The 23,075-nt window shown below is 41.9% G+C and overlaps 2 protein-coding genes across 2 annotated transcripts in view; both read right to left on the bottom strand.

Annotated features, from left to right (window-relative positions):
• znf831 (zinc finger protein 831) overlaps nt 1–7,953 on the bottom strand; it is a 13,015-nt gene extending 5,062 nt beyond the window's left edge. The window contains exons 1-3 of the mRNA XM_017433410.3: nt 7,637–7,953; nt 2,516–6,425; nt 767–1,008 (exon numbers count right to left, since the gene is read on the bottom strand). Coding sequence (XP_017288899.1) covers nt 767–1,008; nt 2,516–6,377 — 4,104 coding nt within the window. The 5' untranslated portion in view covers nt 6,378–6,425; nt 7,637–7,953. The remainder of the gene's footprint in view (nt 1–766; nt 1,009–2,515; nt 6,426–7,636) is intronic.
• Nucleotides 7,954–12,296: 4,343 nt separating this feature from the next.
• pdrg1 (p53 and DNA-damage regulated 1) lies at nt 12,297–19,102 on the bottom strand. Its single transcript, XM_017433412.3, has 5 exons — nt 18,960–19,102; nt 16,163–16,238; nt 15,463–15,537; nt 15,297–15,377; nt 12,297–13,697 (listed from the first exon to the last, which is right to left on the bottom strand). The coding sequence occupies exons 1-5, from the start codon at nt 19,041–19,043 to the stop codon at nt 13,615–13,617; spliced, it is 399 nt and encodes a 132-aa protein (XP_017288901.1). The 5' UTR covers nt 19,044–19,102; the 3' UTR covers nt 12,297–13,614.
• Between the last annotated feature and the right edge of the window lie 3,973 nt (nt 19,103–23,075).

Raw genomic sequence — 23,075 nt, 5'->3', positions numbered from 1 at the left:
AGTAACAGTAACGCAGTAACCCAGTAACGCAGTAACGCAGTAACCCAGTAACGCAGTAACCCAGTAACCCAGTAACCCAGTAACCCAGTAACCCAGTAACGCAGTAACCCAGTAACCCAGTAACGCAGTAACTCAGTAACACAGTAACACACTCACTGTTCAGCTGAGAACTAAACATCAGTGTCAGGGTTTAATATTAGCTAATGTAGTGGTCTTTCACACCGGGATGATATCTTTCAGAAAGAGCTGTTTTTGAAGCCTTAAAAACAATAAAAACAGGCACTTTTTTCATTTAGATTATATGTGATTGATCTATGTTTGATAGTGATGTTTCTATGATGTTTGCTGTATTTGATTCTGTACCTGATTGCTGTTTCTGTTGTAAAGCACTTTGAATCGCCTTGTTGCTGAAAAAGTGCTATATAAATAAATTTCACTTCACTTTAGCCCAGCCTGCACTAAGACTTTTGCCTCTTTCTCTGTAGCCCATGCTTTATGCCTGATGTTACGCCTGATAAGGTCACTAACTACTGATAACTATTAGACAGAAGAACACTCCAAAGTTGACTAGACCCTCCCTTTAAATGCTGTATTGCATAATAAAGTTTTTTTGCTGCCCATGTCTCTTTAATGATCAAGACCCACATAGTTTTGGACACTGATGCACAACCATACTTTATTAATAACACTTGCCTCTCACCAGGCTGTGCACTGCTTTCAGTGCCTGAAAAGAAGTCTGGTTTCAGTGGGTTTATTTCCATCTCACCTGTGGCGTGGTCATGTTTGGTACAGCCACACCTCTACAGTCAGACTCTGGCACTTTGTCTGCCTTTATTCCTTGGTTCTTGTCCTCCCCTGTCACTGCAGAGCCACTTTGCTCCTCCAGGTGTCTGTGGTTCACCTCTGCTGTCACTTGTCTCCAGTTTGAGCTTTCAGGCGCTGCAGGAGCGGCTGCCTTTCTCTCCGTCTTCTGCTCCTTCTGGGCAGCAGAGGCTCCCTCCATCAGACCTGAGGAGACAACAACATACAGGAGCTGTTGTTCTCATTCCATAGTTTCACAGACTGTTAAATAATCAGGTTCAACAACAGAATGAATCAATTATTTTATTTGGAGGCTAAGTTGGACAACATGTGAAACTATTTGGCTTGAATTATTTCATGTTTCTCTAAAACTTTGAATTTTGAACTTAAAATGATTAAAACTCTAAAGAATATCCACTCAAATTGCTCAAGTTAAATCATATTTATTTGCTGCAATCAAAAAAAAAAGATTACATTTAGCAGGAAAATGGCCTAAAGTAGAAGCAGAAGGGCATTCACAGTAAGGATTCAACCAAACTAATCCTGTCTGGGTGTTCATTGGAGCAACTAATATTGATGTAAATTATTGTAGGTAGAAACTCTAACAGAACCACCTTTGAATGAAATAATATTTTCCATTTGGAATAGACAGTTTTAAGAAACATTGTGAAAATACCCTCAGGTATAATATTTAGTGGCAGAAATATCTACATTTATGATAAAGAAAAGCTAACGAGCTTTCAAACATGAAAATGTATTTTGTCTGGAAAAGTTTAAGTTTCTCTAACAATAACTTTACCAAGTAATATCAGTTGTAATAATAAAATGTAATATAATAACATTTCTGTAGATTGTGTCTGTCTGCAGGTACACTTCCTGATAAAACATCTGAATCATTTTGTCAAACTCCCTCAGCATTTGAGACGCACCGATAGATTCAAGTTGCACTCCACCTGGAAGCTCTGATCGTTTACTGACATCTGGTGTTCAGATGAGCTGCCTGCTTTAAATGTGCTGAGACTAAAACTGATCGGCTGGTTCCTCAAAATAAATTCATGTTCATTTGATGTTTCTTTGTTTATATAATAACAACTTTATTGCAGGTCAGGGTTTACAACCTGTATGTTTTAACAAAGCTAAGGCAAGCTGCTCGTGTATTACTGTAACATGTCATCAAAATAAAATAAAAGTGGACATAAATAACGACTTCTGCCTTTGTTAGAGGACATAAGTCATAAATAAATGTCAACAATTTAGTCCAATTTCTTTTGTTGACTCGTAGTTTTGAAGATGGAAGGATAAGCTTTATTACTTCTTTTATTATTTCTAGTTCCTCTCTTCATAAGAGTTTGAGGTTTCCATTGTTTCCATTGTCCTAACGTAAAAATACCAACAGATGTCAACAACTGATTGTTAATCTTTAATTTTATAAAGTAACAAATTATGTTTTTTTAATGTCTAATTTATTCAACGTTTTAATGAGTTGTGTTTTTTTTATTTTACACTTCAAGTGTGTTTTATGTGTCTGAGGGAGAAGGAGCAGAAATGGCTCCTCTGACTGTAAAGGTAGCAGATCCCTGGTGTCGAGTTAGAAACAAAACACAGGAAATTATTTACCTTCAACATCAGTGCGCTCGGGTTCACACACATATTTCTGCTCTGTAATATCCCTAATAGCTCCCTGAACAATATGACCTGAAAGAGTGATACATACCTGCAGTGTGGACCTGACTGCTTGGACGAACAGCTGGGACATCTTGGACATACGAAGACTGCGAGGTAAAGTGTCCCAAACAGGTTTCAGGATGCTCTTGTAGTGGAGGTGGACTTGTTTCCAGCGGAGGGGGGTAACTACCTGAAGGTCCCACTCTGTTGGTTTGTTTGATAGCAGGTTTTGATGAAGTCTGGTGAATATTTAATGGAGGGCTGCTGTAGATGGGTGTTTGTGGATCCAGCTGAGAATCTGACCCGTCTCTGCTGACCTGTTGGACCCAGCCTTCACTTTCTAACCTCTTACTTCTGTGTGTTGGACCTTCATCGCTGGTTTGCACAGAGCCTACGGTACATGAAGCTCCAGGAGTTGGAGGTTTGTCCTGCAGCTCACTGCCTATGCTCTTCTGATTTCCTGTGCCAGCAGAAAGAGAGCTCATGCTGAGTTTGTGTTGGCCAGAAACTGTTTGTGAGGCCGGCTCACCTTGGATGACCATGCTGTCAGCACAACAGTTCAGAGAAAGCGCTTGTTCATCCTCCAAAGTTTGGGTCCCTCCAGACTTTAGGCTTCTGAGTGAAGCAGCAGGGGACATCAAACTGCCTGCAGAGCTCTGGGTCTGTGTGACCACGCTTACATGACTGCTCTTGTGTGGACCTCGAGGAGAAACAGATTCAGCTGACAACGTGGAGGTTTCGCTGTGTTCTTCAGACATCAGACAGGTTATTTTCTCTGTGCTGAGCATGTGTAGAGACTGTCTTCCATCAGTTTCCTTTTGGGTTTCTGGCTGATCGTAGTTTCTTTCCTTATAGCTAATTTCCGCTGCGCTGAAGTTGTGGGATTTGCTCTGGGAACCTTCTGGGATTGTTGCCTTAGTGTCAGACATCTGTGATCGGCTTGGACCTGATGCATGCTCAATCTGGGGCGCAATGAGGGCCAGCTGCTCATCAGAGATAATCTGGAGGCAGATCTGGAAGTCTGCCGTGTGGACATGAAACACATTCTGAGCTGACTGGTCCAATGACTCAATAGAACAAGGTACAGCTGGGTTATCAGGGCCAACGTGGGCTTTGCTGTTTGGATTTACAGAGTCTGGTGCTGCTGAGGGTTGTTCCTGTAAGAGTGAAGGGCTAAGGTGAGGTTGATGATGCGAAACAGCTGCAATGGTGGCAACAGATGTGGGATATTCCGCTGTGGTTAGAGATGGAGTCACAGCTGCAGGTGTGAAATGCTGAGCTAACTGTGGAGGCACAGACTGCGTGACGGTGCACCCTCCACCTGAAGAGGCTGTGGTTGTTGCAAACTGACTGTGCACAACTGACAGACTAGATGTCAGACTCTGATTGTGCTGTGACATTTCAGCATCCCAAACAGTTGTAACAGCACCAGGCAAGACAAACGGGTTCTCTAAAGAGCCTGACAGTTTCCCAGTGCTACCTTTGGAAGTTTGTATCAGCGGTGAGGTGGAAGGGCTTTCCCGGGTTGTTTCACAGGTGGTCACTGAGGTTTGGTCAGCGGGAGCAGGTAAGAGACTGGAACTGTGAAGGCATTCATCAGTTCCTTTGGATTTCCCCACATGTGATGCTGATTCCAGTGCTTCACCGCGAGTGTTGGGTAACTTGAGCTGGTACTTGGGCAGGAAGGTGTTCTTGGCAGCGACTGGTGGTAGAAAGAGAGATCCTTGGAGCTCAGTGTGTTTTGGATTTTTGTGCAGATTTGTATCTTGCTGTGGCCCACTGCAGGTGACTGAGGTGAGGGCATGAGTCAGTGTGTTTGGATGGGTCTCCATCTCCTCAGTTCTCAGTTTTTTCCTGTCCGAGGGAACATGAGCCTCACACAGCTGAGGTGAGGAGTCAGAATATTTTGGACCATTCAGAAGTTGCCCAGCCTCTGTTTTGTGGCTAAGCAGTGATCCAGTGGCAGGTAACGGTAGGACTGACAGTGACAGATTTCTCCTGGGTGGAGCCTTGGTGGAACTGTTGGTTGAAATAAGAGGACATCTTTGTAAAGTAAACCCCCCTGAAGAGACCACACAGAGACCAGGATAAGGATGGGCTGCTGTTGCGCCGCTGTTTGTAAAGTCTGTTGCTGAGTTCGATGTTGTGACTGCCTCCTTCTGAACCACTGGAGCCCGAACAACCTCCTGCTGTGAATTTGTTGAGCAATTTTTACCTTTAAAAGTACTGTTACTGGCACTTTTCTGGGGATCATAGAGTTTTTTAAAGGTTCCACCCCCGTACATGTACCACTTATTGAAAGCAAACCTCTGCGCTTTCTTCTTCCGGAACTTTCTGGTATTTGGCTCTCCACAAATGTCACCTCCATCTCCATCACAGCTGAGACTGCCGGTGCACACCTCCTCCACAGATAAATTTGTGAACGGGCCGTCTGTTGCGTGGTTGCAGTCTACGGCTGTCTGCCGGACCAGTGGGCGGTGGGCAGATGAGTTCTGGTTTACAGGCTTCCTTGATAAATCTGTTGAGTTGATCTGGCCAGAGCTTCCCCTCCGGACATCTGTTACATAATCACTCCGGTGGGGGGAGGCACAGCTACTTCTCTCGGGCTGCATGAGGGTAAGGTTGAAGGGAAGGGAATGGCTGCGGGTTAAGGGGGCGTGCTCCACGGTGGAGGGAACAGAGCTGTACAGTGCAGATTTGCTGTATTTTTTTAAACCAATATTCTGTGTTGGATTGATCTTCATGTCGAAGTGGAAGGAGTTCTTGTAGGTGTATGGCATGGGAAGGTCAATGCTGCCCTGCTTTGACAGAACAGTCTTCCTCGGCCGTACGTTCTCCAGCTGTTTGTCCTCCACAACAGCTGTATTTTCTGAAATCAGCTTGGATATGCGCTCCACCAGCAGCTCTTGCTCCTGTTTTCTTGCTGTAGTTTGTGGCTCCTGTTCACAGCAGGCTCTTTCAGAAGATGTGCTTGTGCTTTCTTCAACATGTTCCTTGCTAGATTCAGTGAGGGAATCCATACTGTGGTCGAGTAAAGCACTGCCTGGACTCTCGCTGAACCCAGAGTCTGTACTTTCATGACTCTGTGATTTCCCTTTGGATACAGAGCTCCCCCACTGTTTGGAGAACAGGGTGGCTTCCTGCCTCTGCAGGGGAAGATGTCGACTAACACTTAAAGGTTCTGTATTATCCGTATGTTGTTTATGTTCTTCTTTTGGCCCATCTCTCCTGTTGGTTTCTGGATTGTGATGTGTGAGACTGGGCTCGTTCTGCTCACTCACAGAACCTTGCAACTGTTCGCAGTTGGGTGCAGTAGTGCTCTCAGCGGCTGGAGGTGCAGCATTCCTCTCCACGCTGCCTGACTCTTCTCTGTGCTCATCAAGAGATAAACTGGAGGTGCAGGTCTCTCTAGAGCTGGACATACTGTCCTGGCTGCCCATGCTGCTCTGCTCAGACTCAGAGGAAAGACGGGCATGTGCCTGAGTCCGTCTGTGTTTGTACAGGTTGCTCTGGGTCTTGAAGGACACGCCACACGTGCTGCAGGGGTAAGGCCGCTCCCCAGTGTGGCAGCGGAGATGCTTCTCCAGCACACTGGGCTTCAAACAATCCCGTCCACAGTGGGGACACATGTGCTTGCCTGAGGATTTGGGTTTTGCTGGAGGAGCCGTCAGATTGAGCCCCGGCAGAGGCTGCAGCCCGCCGGCGAGACGCAGCGTCAGAAAGGGAAGCGTCTCCTTGGAATAGAGTGGCGGCACGGCCAGCTGGAGAGGCTCCTCGGCAGCAGCAGGAGGCACGGCGTGGATATAAACAGCTGTTAGAGGGACCTGGATGTTCATCCTTCTCTCCGCCTGCGCTGTGACGGAGCTTACGTGCACTGGAACACTTGCCAGTCCTGGCTTTCCAGTTTCCATGGTAACGCTACTGCTGTCGTGATGTACTAGTGCTGGGTTTATAATTACCTGAAAGATAAGAACAGTTTGTATTAGATTTCTTTGCCTCAGAAAAGAGGAACCAAATGAGGCTGTTTTAAGTCATAAAAAGCACAACACTGCATCATACTAAAGCAATGAAGACAGATAGAACAAAATCCAAACATGAATGTTCTACAGGAATTTCTGCAGGTCTGAAGCACACAAATAAAAACACGTACATGTTTTAGTGATGTCATTGTTGTGAAGCATAAAAATTCCCATGATGCTTGGCCAGCACATGCAGGGAAACTGGAGATATCCGAATCTCAAGTGCAGGGGAGACAAGAATGCAACTCTTTGTTCTGTGCAGCCAGTGGAGATGTGAGAAATGCAAACCGAGTCGACAGAAGCAGGGGGTTGATGTAAAACAATGACTCACACAGGGGCTGGGGTAGGGGGGTCAAATCAGATGCAAGAGCATCAGAAGCTTTCATCCTTCCAAATAAAAAAAGTGTCTGCTGACATTCGCTGCAAGTCGGCAGTAATTCCACAGCAAACCCCTGACAGTAGCACGTAGTGGCTTCGCCTGCAGACACAATGTTAAATCTGCAGGGCACAGCCAGCCGTCTACATGAAAAGATAAAGCTGCATATTAGTTGAAGCTTTTTGCTGTGTGGGGTGCTTAAAACCACAGAGGTGCAGCTGGTACGGTTGGTTGTGCAGCATGAGCACGCCCACGCTGCAGACTGGTGTTCTGAGGGAAGTTTGCCTCTCATCATGTTGGGCTGAGCTGTCAGCAAACAAAATGAGCGCTGCGTGCATTCATTTGACTCTGTCCATAGCTGTGGTTCAACTTCCTTATAGCCACGTGAATACATGCTGTTTTGGTTTTTTCCTACAAGCACTTTTAGTTTTGTAAAGATATGTACGTTGGTTGGAAGAAGTTTGAAGAAAAGTCACACTGTAAGAAAAGCAGGGGGTGCTTTCAGTAGGAACAAACATCGGTAACTATGACTGGCATCAAAATGCAAACAAAAACAAAGACACTCCAACAACCTTTTGGCTGCTTGTGACTGTGAGAAATACGTCAAAATACTGATTTAAAAGAATGAATGAGTGAAAAAACTAAAATGAGACAAAATGTGGTCATGCTCCCATAACAGAGAACAACAACAACAACAACAACAAACAGAACATGGTGCATTTAAGTACAGGTTAAAAACTCAGCTGAAAAAGTGCAGCAAACAGGAGTAACTCACCTTGTTGTCACTGTGTTCAGGTATCCAGCCTGGATCCTCCTGCACTGAACAGCCCCATCTTTACTGGATCTGCTGAGGGCTTTCTCCAATCTGATCTGCTCTCACAGTTCTCTGACAGGAACTGTTTTTTCTTTTTTTTTGTAATGAGGAAGCGGAAGAAATGCAAATGAGTCAGAGAAAGAGAAGATGCACGCTGAAAGTGGCGAGGCAGGGAGGGTGGGTGTCAAACAGAGACGTCCAGAGGACAAGTTGAAAAGCCAGAGACCTCAGAGTGCAGCCTGAGACACGTGAAAGGATTTCTGAAAGGTTTGTGCTGTTCTGTTCAGCAGCTGAAAGTCTGATTTTACCAGGCAGAACCTGACTCCTGGCTCTCTCTCCCACCCACCTACTTCCTCCCACACACAGGATCTCATTCACCCACAGACACAAGGCTGCAGCCAAGCTCATGTGCATCTGACTCGCATCCTTTTGAGAAACATAACAAATCATCAAACACTGTGTATGTTCATACGGGGCTCATTGCACACACTTTAAAGCATTTTCACAGCCAAAGATGGCTCTCACAACCAACTGACCTCAAGAAACACAAACATTACTGCAGCTCAGTCAGTTTTCCAGATATTCAGCTGAAACTTGGTGTGGTAGCTGAGGGTCATTCACAGCACATAGTCTGATGCTACACATTGTGTCTTCTTTTTGCTTACAACTTTGGCATTAAATGTAGGCGTCAACCCTGTCTGTCCGTTAGCAAAATATCTCAAGATCCACAGCACAGATTTGAATGAAACTTTAAGAAAGTAATCACTGGATGCACGTCTACAACTGATTAACTTCTGGAGTCAACCTAATTCAAGATGGCTGACACAGCCAACACAAAACTGGCTGTAACTCAGTTTCCCACTACTGAGCTAATATTTGAGAGTCAATCACAACACATTATAACCTAAAACATATTGTCAGATCTCACATAAGGTTACGTTTTGACCAAAATGGTTCTACCTCCTGTCCTTCTCAGAGTAAAGTGACTTTACGGGAGTTTAAGAGGTTTTTGCATGAAAGGCAGTGGGTGATATGCATCCCTTCAAGAAATGCTAGGTGTTTAATAAACCCCATTTTAAAATTAAAATATTAAGTTTATGCATACATGTTTTTGGTTTCTCTGGTTTGTTGAGCCAAAGTGCTTGATTGGCTGCAAACAAAGATCAGCTGGAAGATGTGTTAGCTGTGTTTCTCTCTAATACTCTAATTAAATTGGCTCTGATTTTATACATTCCTCATGAAGTCCCAGTTACAGCAACGAAAATCTCATTTGTTTCCTGTAGTCCATTAAAATGTCCCTTTTTAATTTACAAAAACATCAAATGACCGCAGTCCGTCTCAGACAACACTGAAGTCAGCTTTCAATTGCAGCTTCTGATTTGCCAGTTTGCTAAAGTGCTATTCCAACCATTTTTTAATCAGCTTAAATTTTTAAAAACCTACAACACTTAGATGGTTCAAACCCAGACTAAATAATTCTATCATACAAACAGAATCAAGTTTGTGAAATTTATTACATTTGTAAGAGTCCATAAAATGGCCATTTCAGTGGATTCTTGGCACCTTTGAACCTGGTCCAGTTCAGAAACTACAATATGTACTCGGACTCTTTAAACCTGCACAAAGTTATTCTACATCAATATAACACAGTTTGTCATTTGTAAAACCTTTTTTTTTGGTTGGTTTGTCCGTCTGTCCGTCTGTTAGCAGGATTTCTTGCACCCGTGTGAAGTAGGACTGTGAAAGCTGCACAGCTGGACACCTCACGGATCAAGGATGATGCCTATTGATTTCAAGGTACCAGGGTCAAAAGTCAAGGTCACAGGTGACTCCACTGTTTAGGTTTGTTTTTACATTTCACCTATTCTAAAATCTCATGATATAAAAGCAGAGATGGAGGCTGCAAATGAAGTGTCACTGTAGTGCAGGGGTCTCCAATCCTGGTCCTCAGGACCACTATCCTGCATGTTTTCCTTGTTTCTCTGCTCCAACACACCTGATTCAGTGGTTAAATCACCTCTTCATGCTCTGGAGAAGCCTGTTAATCACCCATTGATTCACATCAGGTGTGTTGGAGCAGAGAAACAAGTAAAACATGCAGGATGGTGGTCCTGAGGACCAGGGTTGGAGACCACTGCTGTAGTGACTGGACTGGGATGTGACTGTTATGATGATGTATTTATCCAATTATAAGATAAATTTAGATTCCACCAACCCCAAAGCTCTATGAAATCCAGCCATTTAAGCTGCCTTTGAATAAGCAAGACTGTTATTTTTACCTTCGTTAAGAAGGTTATGTTATATACATTTATCTATATATACATTCATGATTTAACACGGGGTGCAATTACTTTCTCATTTAATAAATGAATATTTGGTCATTAGCAGTAAAGTTTCCTGTCCACAGAGTAGCAGATTTATTTTGAAGAATCCCTCCAAGTCTTAAAAACATCAGGAGAAACAGAAACGAGAGCAGAAGTCAGTAACACAATGTTACTGAGGCCCAGCTGGAAACTGCCGTGAAAAGAGCACAGCTGAAGTCAAAAGTCTTTTTAGCAGAGCACAGCCTCACAGTGAGGGCCTCCGACTGTCTGCTTGGTGCAATAAAAAGCATTTTCAGGGACTTGAACGCTGCACAGAGCTTCAGATGAGCTCATGTTACCGGTGACTATACTTTAAGATTTCTCAGCCATTTTGAGAAGAAAAACAATTCTGCATTTCGTTTTTTGAGAAATGTTAGAACACATTGGGATGGGACAGGGCGGAGCTAAGACGGTGTACAGGTGAAGCTCCAGGTTGTCAGATGGGCATTCTGAGGTTGGATCATGTTTTCAAGCATGCTTCCAGCGTAGTTACTTTCATTTATTTGTTCATTTCTCATTAGATGCGATGGAGGATGGAAGAAAAGACTGTTCAAGCTTTTGAATGTAGTAAATTGCATATTCTAGGCTTGTGCAGAGCTTTTTTTTTAATTTTGCTGTCCAGTGTAATCAATAAATCCAGTTTGGTTTTTACTGATGTGAAAACACTGAGCTGAGTGAAGGGTTTCTTTGGGCTTCTGCTGCGGTTAGTGGTATCTAAACCTTTTCCAAAGGACTAACAGGGACAGTAGCCAAGGGCCCAAATATTGTTTTAATGAAGGGATTTTTGCAAATACACTTTTACTCATTTTAAAAGAAGGGCAACCTTCTGCAGCTCTAAGGTGAGGTTTGATTTGTTGGGACCAAATGTCTATTAACTCCCATTTATATATCTGTCAACATTTACTACTTTGAGCAAAGTGGTTAGTGATTCTGTGTAGTAATAGCTATAATCAGAAAGCATGACAGCGAAGTGCAGACAAGAAAACTGTGAGAAAGTGATGCTTAAAAAAACAACTTGAGATGATGTTTTTTTAAACCAGTCAGTGATGATGTTGTTCTCAGTGACTGTAAACGAGTTCAGCCCACTGCTAACAGGAAGGTCTGCCACAGCCCAGAACCAACGATGTCCACTTTTTATTTTTGTTTTATTGAATAATAATGAACAAAAATAATCTCATGCATAACAACAATGACAAACAAAACAAAATATCCTTTTTAAAACAGTTTTTTTCTTTCTTTTTTGCTTAACTGACTGTTGAATACAACATTGGTTTTATCCCTTGAGTTCAGGAACCATTTTGTAAGTCAGACCTTAGAAACTAAACAAGCACAAAAATAACCTGTCTCTGAAAATGACCAGGCACAAGTGGATGTTTACTGAGAAAAAAAGACCATTCAAAAACACAAGAGTAGATAAATGGAAGCAAAATACGATATATTTTTAATAACATTGGCTTAGTTTGTCATTCAATCCTTAAACATGCACTTCTTTAAGCTAATGAATATTAATTTTAACTAATCTTCTATGTAGAGCTGATGTTTAGCTTGTTCTCCTAAAAGCAGCTGAAAACGTCTGACTGCTCATGTGAACAGACTCCTGAAGGAACACCAGGATCACTTCCAGGTAGTCACTCACAACACATTTAACACCAGGCGTAAATAAAACGACATACACTGAGCTGTTCAAAGTATCTCACTGAGCTGCAACTGTCCGAGACCAGCCAGAGAACTGCACTCATGAGGGAGTTCAAAAATATCTTAAAACGATCCCAGGCTTTTCACTTTTCTGAAGAGTCACAGAGGCTTGAATTTTGAACAGGTTTAAACAGTTTGTGCTACAAATTTATTCTGAAAATAGTCAGAGTTTCAGTGGGGGTCTTGAACCCTTCTCAATTTAGTTTTTATAATTCTAGAGCTGTATTTTGGCACCTGCTTGACAGAAAAGCTCCAGGGCTACAGCCCTTAAAGTCCAAGTGTAAAAACACACTCAGGATAAATACAATTATTTACACACTGGTTCAGATCGAGCAGTCTTTACTTGTAAGGCGTACTCCAGCAGATTAAATCAAAGATGTGGGGGCAGATGCCACGGTGACTACAACACAAGCTGAGGCAGGTACAGGGTGGACAGATGGGGCAACAAAATAATCTACATGGCCTTGAATGCAGTCTTACAAGCTGCGATTTTCAAAACAAGGCCACAGGACTTGTTGGTCACAAACACTCAGAATTAATTAATTTGCCTTTTTTCTTGCAGATTTGAGTCACAAACTCTTCCCAGTGAGACACTGGCTTTATGTGTGATTAGTTCTAACAGAAATTAATTTTCCTGATTGCCAACAGACACAGTTAACAGCATCCACAGAAAAACTTTAGCAAAACATCCGCAGTACATTAACAAACTGTTGAAATCCTGTTTACACCATCATTAGGCCCTCTTCACACTGGATGGTGACCCTACTATGCTGTCCATGACCTATTAGAACATGGCTGGATCGGGGCAAGTTTGTAATAACACCTTAAGCGTGAAGGCAATCTCTTAGTACTCAACAAATAGTTCATTCCTGCTAGTTTCTGCATCCCTATACATCAGCAGCATGTTCCCACAATGATTCTACTACACAGACACACAATTGCACCATTCCACAGCCCTCCCTCTGGCTCAACTCTCAGATTGCGTCAGGATGTAGTGATACACTGGGGGATCATGCATTGCTGGCACGACGCTACCACCACTGGTATTGTGCCGACACCAGCTTGTTTCCATGAGCAGGATGTGATGATGTGATGGGAGGTTTCTGGGCCTCCAGCATCAGTCTCAGCCTTGCTGTGAAGGAGAAAACACCATCAGCAGCATGGAAGGATGCCTGTAAAGCTGCTGTCTGTATAGAATCTGACTACACCCAGCTTCTTCCTTCCTTGAAAAAAACAATCGAACCCTGATGAGAACAAGAGCTTTTTGGAGGAAGCTCCTTTCAGGTGCTTGGATCCAGGAGCTCTTCTTTCATTCGTTAATAATTGGAAGGTAGATGAACCAGTAAATTGAGAACTGTCCCTGTCAGCTCAGCTTCTTCTTCATCACAACAGCAACATCCTCATTACTAAAGACGAGGCTCCAATCTATCCATCCATCTTCTGCTCTACCCTACCGTCATTCAGGAACAAGACTTCCAGATATTTCAACTCCTCAAGGAAGCAGAAACTCCTTCCAACCCACAGGAAACATCCCATCTTTTTACAGTCCACACCCATGGCCTCAGAGTCATCCTCGCTGCTACACTCCCTCCACCCACGGCCCCAACATGCTGCCACCGTGCTCTTCTCACACCCTCAAAGACACTGCCAAGACCATCCACGTTCTGACTGATGTTTTATCGTCATGATGGGGTCTCATCCAGTGTGAAGGGGCCTTGGACACTGAGCCAATCTCAGTTCTACACAATCCTTGTTATTCCACAAATCTAACAGCTGTACAAAATCTTGGCTAAAATAGTTATGAAGCAAATATCGTCCTTTGACTCTTTTTTTTTAGGTCATTTGTTAATGATTCACTTTGAGCGGTAGAGTAGTTGTTGGTCATCTCTTCAGTAGGCTGTTCACAGCTTTAAGTTCATCAGCAGACAGCGGAGAGAGATTATAGCCCCGCAGCTCAGGTTTACCTGAAAACAAAACAAAAACAAACATCATCGTCTCTTCAAACATTTCAAATATAACATCAAACCATGAAGAGATATACAGATATGAAAAACTTATTCACAGCATTTCCCCATAAATCCCCAAATGTCCATTTAATTTGTTTTGCAAGAGGACCACTTCCTGTTCACTCCTCTGATGGTCAGATCACACTGTGTGGTTTAACAAAAAACAGAAACGAGTTTACACGGGATGCTGTGCAAACTTGAAATGATCAAATCTTGTCTGTAGATTGTGTAACACTGATTTAACCAACGCTGAATCTATAATTTCTTGTTGCATCACAGCGACACACGGTACGCCACACAGATCTGACAGAAGTATGGGTCCATGGATAAGTGAACGCAGGCACTGGTGTTAACGCTTTTTTTTCCAAGTCCAAAAACAGATAATTACTTTTATATTTACTGTTCGAACTATGCTGCCAATGTCCGTGCCATAAGAGCGTGAATAAATGCTGAGTTTGTTTCAAATAAAATAGATTGAAATCATTATTATGTTACTGTTTAGCAGAACAGGTCTTCATTTCACTCGGTTGTTCCTTTTCAGGGTCACCACAGCAAGTCCTTCTCCATCTAACTCTGTTTTCTGTGTCCTGCTTGTCCCTCCCAAGGAGAACCTCAGCATCTTCAGCCACTTCCAGTTCTGTCTCCTGTCTTTTTGTCCGTCCCACTGTCTCCAAACCATTCAACATAGCTGCTCTCACCACTGTCTTGTGTCTGTCCCTGTTCTCCTGGACCGTCGAACCTAAGTCCTTGAAGTCCTGCACCTTTGTGACCTCTGACCTCCTTGTAGCCTCACTGTTCACCTGCCTCCCCCTCATTCACACACAGGTACTCCATCTTACTACGGCTGACTTTCATCCCTCGTCTTTTACGTGCATCCGTCCACCCCTCCAGGCTCTCCTCCACCTGTCCCCTGTTCTCACCACAGGTCCTGATGTCAAACATCATAGTCCTCAGGGATTCCTTCCTAACCTCATCTGTTCGTCTGTCCATCACCAGAGCAAACAAGAAGGGCCTCAGAGCCAATCCTTACTACTTCAGCTAGATCGGTGTGGTAAAGCTGTCTATATGATAAAAGGTGACTTGTGTGTTTGTGAAACTCTTGAGTGCAGAGAGAGATGTAGAGCCATGTAGACAGCACTGATGTGTAATGTTTCTAAGTCCATATCACCCATTCTTAATAAAGAGGCTTTGAATGTTAAACAAATGTAATAATTTTAACAATCTTTCCTTTTTCCTCATGGAACAAAGATGACTGTCATGTGCCAGCCTGGGCCTTGATTTGACCTACACCAAACTTTGTGGTCATAAAGCAGGGGGAACCACTGAGAGACAGCCTTGTAACTTCTTCTGAGTACCACTAGAGGGACCCTGAGCATCCCCGGTGGTCCTGGTATCACAGTTTAATAACCATGGCTCTGTGCTCTAAACCTGAAGCCTGTTTCCTAGGAACAGGCAGATAAAAACATTTAATGAGTTTTATTGTTTTCTATTGTACTCTGTGTGTACCAAAGGAGGAAGATGTTGAAAGCTTTAAAAGGTGTCAGCTGCACGTTGTACCTTCAGTATCATTGAGACACTTGACTTTTGCCTTCAGTTCTCTGCGCAGGTCATTTATTTCCTTCTCCAGCTGCTCTTGGTCTGCACATAAGATTAAAAAAACATTAAGAACATTTTAAAAAACTAATCTTTTTATTGCATAAAATGATGGAGAAGAAATTATTACCTTTTTGGATCATCTCTTGTGTTTTACTTTTGGAAAATTTGATGAACATGTTTCCAAAGCAAACCTTCACTTTCTCTGCAAACAACAGCAACAGGAGACATCAGTGACGTTTCCAACACTTTCTATCAACAAACCAGTGATGTGCAGTGAGGTTCGTGGCCACTGAGGCACTGCTGAGCTGCACAAAAAGTTTGGAAACTACTGCCTTAAAGGAATAGTTCAGCCTTTCTGAATATATGACAGGAAGGAAAAAGGATTTCCAAGGCTCTAAACATCCCCAGGAGTTCTGTTAAATCCATCATCAAGAAATGGAAGGAATATGGGACATGTGTAAATCTACCAAGAGCAGGCCGTCCTCAAACTGAGAGACTGAAGAAGGAGAACAGAGAGAGAGACCACCAAGACCCCTGTGAGCTCTCTGAAGGAGGTCCAAGCCTCAGCAGGAGAGATGGGAGAGACTGTACAGATAACTACTGTTGTCAGGTTCTTCACCAGTCTGAGATTTATGGGAGAGAGGCAAAGAGAAGAAAACTCAGAAAATCTTAATTAGTTTTAATGTGAGTTTTGGCCAACTGGTAATAATAAGGCTTAATAAAAAAAAGGCTTTTTCTTTATTAAGAAAAAAAGTGGTCATCTGAAAAAAAAAATCTTAAAAACTTCTCATCTTTTCTTCTACAGACAACACTCTGTCATTCCTCACCTTCATCGGGCATCTCATGTTTCAGTGCATGCAGTGCCTCTCTGTTCCTGTTTCTCTTCATGTCCAGGTCAACAATCTGAAACATCAAGTCTTTGGTCATTACAACGGAGGTTTGCTTTTATTTTTATAAAGGTTTGAAGAGGAAGCCCTTATCCACCATCTTATCTGATCTTATCTGGCTGAGAAATAAAATATCTGGGATACCAGGATCTATGCATAAACAAATAAAACCCATTTTTCTACAACAGATGGTTTATAAAGTGTGTTATTCCATGAGGAAATCAATGTGTCTACATATATAAATGCAACAGTTTGCTTTGTGTTGCAGGTTATATCACCAGCAGCTGCTGTTTTTCTGAATAAAGGTTATCAGTTGTCCATCATTTCTCTTCTGTTCCTCATTGCATTAAAACGTAAAAAAAACAGCTTCTTTTCCCTGATTATTCTTGTTAAAACAGATTCCCATAGTACCAACGTTACAATAGTATTGTGTTTGAAAAGCTCAGTTTGATGAGTGAGTTTCAGCCTTCCTTTGTATTTAACTATATAAAACTTTTTAATGTCCAGATATGCAAAATCCTGAAACTAAAAACACTCTTTCCTTTGTAAAACTAGGCAGGAAATAATTGTCCATTGCTTCAAAACTTTACCCACAGTTCTTAGTGACACTTTGTACCCCTTTCATGTCATATTTCCACCTCACACCCCATTTCCTCTCCACCCACCAGCCCGTCAGTGTAAACTTCAGAGATACAAGTATCCTCTTGTTCTGTATCCGATCACGTTTAAAGAGTGTCTGAGCAGCAAGCTGATGGTTTGTGTGTATTCTGTACCATTTTACACCAACTTTATCAGCTGGATTATAGAAACACAACACATAACTTCAATCAGGGCCAGCCACAAGTTACATGGGGCCTTCAGCAGATTTTATTTTTATTTCTCATGTTATCAACTGCTGCCAGACACACAAGAGGCAATAATGTTTGTGCTTATCTGTCGTCTCCTAAACCACCGGGCAAACTTTAAGGAAAAGTAATCACTGGAGGGGCCTCTACAGCTGACCAACTTTCTTTTGGAGGCAACCACAACTAATCAACCTCAGCAACAAAAACAGCTATCATTTGATTTGACAATTATTGAGCTAAGTGGTTGTAGGTGAGAGTCGTCCCCAAAAACATACTTTGAGCACAAAGAGCTTTCTTTCCATTTGGCTTTAACTGCTTGCTGATAGAAGATGGTTTGTAATGAAACTTTCTGAAAGTAATCACTGGATGCACATCTACAACTGATTAACCTTCGGTGTGAATGTGAGTCAAGATGGCTGCCACAGCTAATGGAACTTGGCAAACACAGACATGCCTCTAACTCAGTCAGTTTAACAGAAACTGAACTAAAATGTGGTGTGGTAGTGGCTGAGAGTTATTCACAACAAGCTCTGAGCGCTAACACGTTGTACACAAGTTTTTAATATCACATGAAAATGTGCACAACGTTTTTATTTTCAAGCAGGGTTTCCCCCAGTGTATTATAAGCCTGGTGGGCCGCCAAGCTTTCTCTGCCCCGCCGCCAGGCTAAGCTCTTCTTGTTTATTGTGAAATACGTCGTTTTTTTATACACGTTTTTTTCCACCCGCACGTTGATCACTGCGCGACTTTGCGCGCGCCAACAGTGATGCAATCACGCTGTCCCCGCCCCTATGCGAAGGTCCTGCACAGTGTCGTGTTGCGTGGTCGTGCATCTCCCAATTTTTGTAACTTCGCACAGATCGCTCTCCATTTAAAATGGATGATTTTGGTGCTCTAGCAGAGCTGGTTCGCCTGTATCAGCATTTCTATGATCCCTCTGTGAGAGATCACAAAAATAATCAGATGATTCAAAACTCATGGAAGGAGATTACTGCTGCAGCTGATAAAAAGGAGTTTATAGACCACAGAGGTTAGTTAAGCTGAAATTCAGCAGGTGGCTTTACAAGACCGAATACAGTAAGCATGTTTTATCCTTGTTTACCAGTAAAATGATGCTATTAAATTCAGCATTAGATGTTTTGTTGTTCCATGTAGTGATCCAACATGCAGCCTGTGCCACAAAAAGCACAGTCCAGTCCAGCATCTGTCTCTTTGTCAGAGTTCTCTGTTGTTATTCATTGGCCTGGAAGTGAGACGTGTGTTGGTGCTTTGTTTGCACTTTTTTATTATGTAATGAAATGATGTAAACAGCACGCTGCTCACTTCAGTCAGTACATCAGTACAAAACATTTAATTAATAGTTAAAAAATGACTTTCTACCCCTTACAAAGGCCATTAGTTTACCAGTTTCCCTCCATTCACACATTAACTAAACAACAGATGTTGATGAAGCAGCACACATTCAATGTAGATTAAACCGTATATACTTGTTTTAACTAAATATTCAAGCCTTTGTTTGTTTTTGGGGGGAGGGGCTTACTCTGCCTGTGCTCGGCTAGAACTGAAATCACTGTTTTGTAAGAAATATGGAAATTAAATTAGATGATGACTCTGCACGGAACAGCGGCTAATGGAGACAGACGGATGGAAATGTTCCGGAAATATTAAAGGTTCTTTTTTCTGATGAGTGAGTTCGTTTGTTTTAAGTTTACTGTCCAAACTTTGACAACATTGGAGTTTTATCAACTCGTCCCGCGGTGGCTGTCCCACACCACACGCTCCCGTCTTCGGTTCGGATTTGGTTCGGAGCGCCACACTCCCAGCCCGGTCCGGGCCCGGTTCGGACCCGGTCCGTTCTCGGTGTTGTCCTCCTCTCCTGCCTGTTTATTTACCTGCTGTTTGGTGCTGAGGACATCTTCGGCCGCCTCTTCAACTTCTGTCAAGTACTCCAGAGCTTGTTTGGAAACCGAGTCCATGCTGGTGGCGTCCTTACAAAAAATGTCCGTGCTGAAACAACGAACAGCGATAAAAAAGGCTGGGAGGGAGGGAGGGAGGGAGAGAGAGGGAGAGAGAGGGAGAGAGAGAGAGAGAGAGAGAGAGAGAGAGAGAGAGAGAGCTCTGCCCGTAAACAGAAGAACATTAATGGCGCCGCCATAGAGTGCGCCATTGTCAGAACCATCGATATAAAAATGAACTTTGAATAATAATCTCTACAGACATTTGTCAAAACTAAAATCTGACCACTAAATTACAGTCTTGTTTGGGTTTCTAAGGTAGATGATATGGGGCGGCCATCTTGAAAAGGGTTGACTGCAACAGTTAGGGGAGCTATTATGCAAAATTCACTTATTGCATGTTTTTTTTTTTTTACTTCCATTTGGGTATCTACTGCTTCTAGAAACAGTCCAAGCGGAAAAACAAAAACACCCAGCCGTTTTTTTTGACAATAAGTAAATGTTTTCTAAAACCTTGGGATTATTGCATCACAATTCTTGTTTCCTAGCAACCCCAAACCGAACCCAGCCCCATACCTAGCAACTCAAGTGGAGCTCCGCCCAGTTGTAGATGTTCATCCAATGATTACTTTCTGAAGCTTTCAATAAAATCTGTCCAATGTTTCATGGGATATTTTGCTAAAGCTCCAGGAAAACACACATACACACACACACACAAACAAACCCGAGGAAAAACATTATTGTTCAGGCAATAAGGTTTGGCTATTTTTTTTTTTAATTAGCCAATTAAAAAAAAAAAAGTACTGTATGGTATATTTAAATAATCTATTAAAACATTCTGATAAATCAAAGAAGGCTAAATCTGCTCAAGGAACAGATTTTTTTTCTGATCAGACTCTGTGGGGCCAGTTATTGATGCAGAAAATAATCAAATACTAATTATATATGTATAAATCAGTCATTTAACCACAAGGCTTTATACACAACATTTGTTAATCAGCACAACTGAGATATTTTATTGAATGTACAGAGACTGGATAGCAGCAATGAGTTGTATTTTATATATAGGCTTTTGAAAGCCACGTTTCTTTTAACTAAAAGTTATGAATTTTCTTTTACTGTTATCCATTTTTGTATTCTCATTCTCTTTTATTTTAATGTTTACTTTATTTCAAATGAAAAGTTTTGATTGTTATTATGTCTGAGGCACTGTGCAGGACTGTGAAAATGAAAGAAAATGTGAAAAATTAAATATTAAAACAAATGTGAAATAAGATCATTTGAAACATATCAATAAAAAGTTTTTGACAGTGTAATGAGTTTGTATTTGACCTATAGTAATTTCATATTCACCTAATTATCCTTCAAAGACAAACCAGTGGGACATACAGTTCCTATAAAAATGTATTCATGTATTGGATGTTTATTTTATTGCCGTCATGAATCAGTTGTGGTTGGTATAAATTGGCCTTTTTAGACAAATGAGTCTCATGGAACATCATGATGAAGAACTACAAGCTGTTCTCCAACACTTTAAAGACGTGGGCCTACAGATCAGCTTCAACAAAAGCTCATTTGGTCAGTCAGGTATTCCATTCCTGGGACATGCCATCTCTGAGGAGGGCCTGGACCAGATGACCTGGCTGACATCCCTGAAGCTCCTGCATCAAAAACTACGGCAACTCGTTGTTTGTTACTGGGCTGAACCTCCTGGTTCAGCAAGTTTCTACCAAGCTGCACAACAGTGGTTGAGCCACTGCAAGAGCTATTTCAAACAAATATTGAAGCTGAACCAAAATGAACTGATGCAGGAAATAAAAATTTCAGTTATCTCAAAATAATGCTCCTGAAAAGCTCAGCACTTGCCATCTATAACCCTGAACTGCCAACATTCATCCCATCAGATGCCTCAGACTGGACTGGGAGCTGTTCTGACACAATTGCACTGAGACAATGGGGAATACATTGTTGCTTTTGCTTCTCACACCCTGTCTCCAGCCAAGAGGAAGTACTGTATTCGACTATATTACTATAGAAAGAGGACTCTTCCTTGTGTGTGGGCAGGTAAACGGTGTGAGGGGATGCAGATTCAGGCTCAGACTGAGTGTCTGTGTGGTGCAGCGGCTGAACAGCTGCAGACTAGAAGTGCCTTCAGAGAGCGGTGAGAAGGGAAACTTATTGGGACTTTACTTCCTTTCATCCCAGACATCGTGCACAAATGCTGTCTGACAAGAGGGAATATTTTTTATCAGAATCTCCATCCATCCACACCGTAGACTGTAGGAGGTTTCACAGTGTGAGAAGCAGAACATCCAGATTCTGTACAGTTTTATGCCCCTGACCAGAAGAATATTCAACTCTGAATAAAAATAAAATCAAATTCCCACATGCAAAGCTAAATAAACCCAAATAAAACAAAACAAATGAAAACCAATCTGTTGCTGAAAACATTTCTTTTAGTTTTAGGATTTCTTCTTATGTTTGGTTTAAATATATATATACATAAAGCAATTTTTATACATTTTTTATTGTGGGGTTTTTGCTTTGTTTTGGTCTTGTTTAATTTTTGTTTGGCATTGTTTATCTTTTTGGTTTGTTCTGTTTGGGTTCTGTCTTTGTCCCTCATGTTCATGTTTCAGTCACTCCCTCAGTTCCTCTGCCACGCCTATCTCCACCTGCCTGTGATTATCCCCACACACCTGAGTCCACTTTCATCATCATCCTCTGTGTTTAAAACCCGGTCATTTTCTTCAATACTCCGCTGGTGTGTTGTTGTTTGTTAGTTGATGTTTGCTGTTTGTTTCTATCCTGCCCGTTCCCGGTCCTGTGGTTTCCTGTGCCTGTTCATGTTTCTGTTCTTGTTTTAGTTTTTATTTGTTTGTTGTTCTTTAGTTTAATAAATTAGTTTCTTTTTAAAATGAGTCTGCGCTCTGGGTTCTTCTCCATCATCTCCACCCAACATGACATTTATGGCAGATTGCTGTACGTTTTAACAATTATTTTAGAGAGTCAATGCAACAACGTTTTATTTATTTACCCAGGCAAATCCCATATCTATCTATCTATCTATCTATCTATCTATCTATCTATCTATCTATCTATCTATCTATCTATCTATCTATCTATCTATCTATCTATCTATCTATCTATCTATCTATCTATCTATCTATCTATCTATCTATCTATCTATCTATCTATCTATCTATCTTGCCCTTTCACCTTCAGCAGTGGGCGATTATTATAGTTTATATATCAGCATGGCTGAATGAGCAGAAATGTGTCTGTCTTTCATCATCCACTGCATCTTCACCTTTAAACTTTTCATTATCTCTGTCTCTGTCAGACAGAGGTTCTGGACGTCCTCTCGGCGTGACAGAGTTAACTGGAGTTTCTCTCCCTCTTGGCTATGAGGGTTTTCCAGCCTACAGCTTTGGAGAAGACGCCAACATCGACCAACTCATGAAACCCTTGTGCCTCTCTGTTTAACTGGGACTTTTCATGGTTGCAGAGTTAAACATATAAACTTTTAAACCTCTGTTATGGTGTTGATGTCGTCAAAAAAATTACTTTTATTTTAAAGTAGATAAGTTAGCTGACCATTGTCACCTGGTGGATTTATATTAAATCAAAGCTTTGTTTTGTCCTGTCAGTTTCTAAATAAATTAGTGGTTGAGCAGATTGCCATTAGTTGTGGACCTCCTACAGGTTTCTGTAAGTTTGTGCTAGTGTATGACAAGAGTTCTGAAGCTTTTTATGAAGAAGTTTTAAGGTATTGTTGGGAGACTAGGATTTACAAACTCATAAACACTGAAAACCAATGTGTCCTACTTTTAATTAGGCCTCAGGATCAATTCCATCTGCCATGCTGAGTCATGTCTTTGTAAGATCTTTTTGGCCCAATCATCCCTTTTGATAAGTCTAATACAGAAATGAGATGAAAGAGCTTAGATTGTATCTGATGTTCTGTATTTTCCAGCCAGCCAGAGAGGAGGCGTCTCTTTGCTGTCATGGATGCCCAACAGAAGGTGGTGGAGCTGGGTTTGGCTCTCAGAG

Source organism: Kryptolebias marmoratus, linkage group LG4 (assembly GCF_001649575.2).
Source record: "Kryptolebias marmoratus isolate JLee-2015 linkage group LG4, ASM164957v2, whole genome shotgun sequence".
NCBI classification, from domain to species: domain Eukaryota; kingdom Metazoa; phylum Chordata; class Actinopteri; order Cyprinodontiformes; family Rivulidae; genus Kryptolebias; species Kryptolebias marmoratus.
The sequence above is the reverse complement of the archived record's forward strand: the minus strand, read 5'-3'. Positions and strand labels throughout refer to the sequence as shown.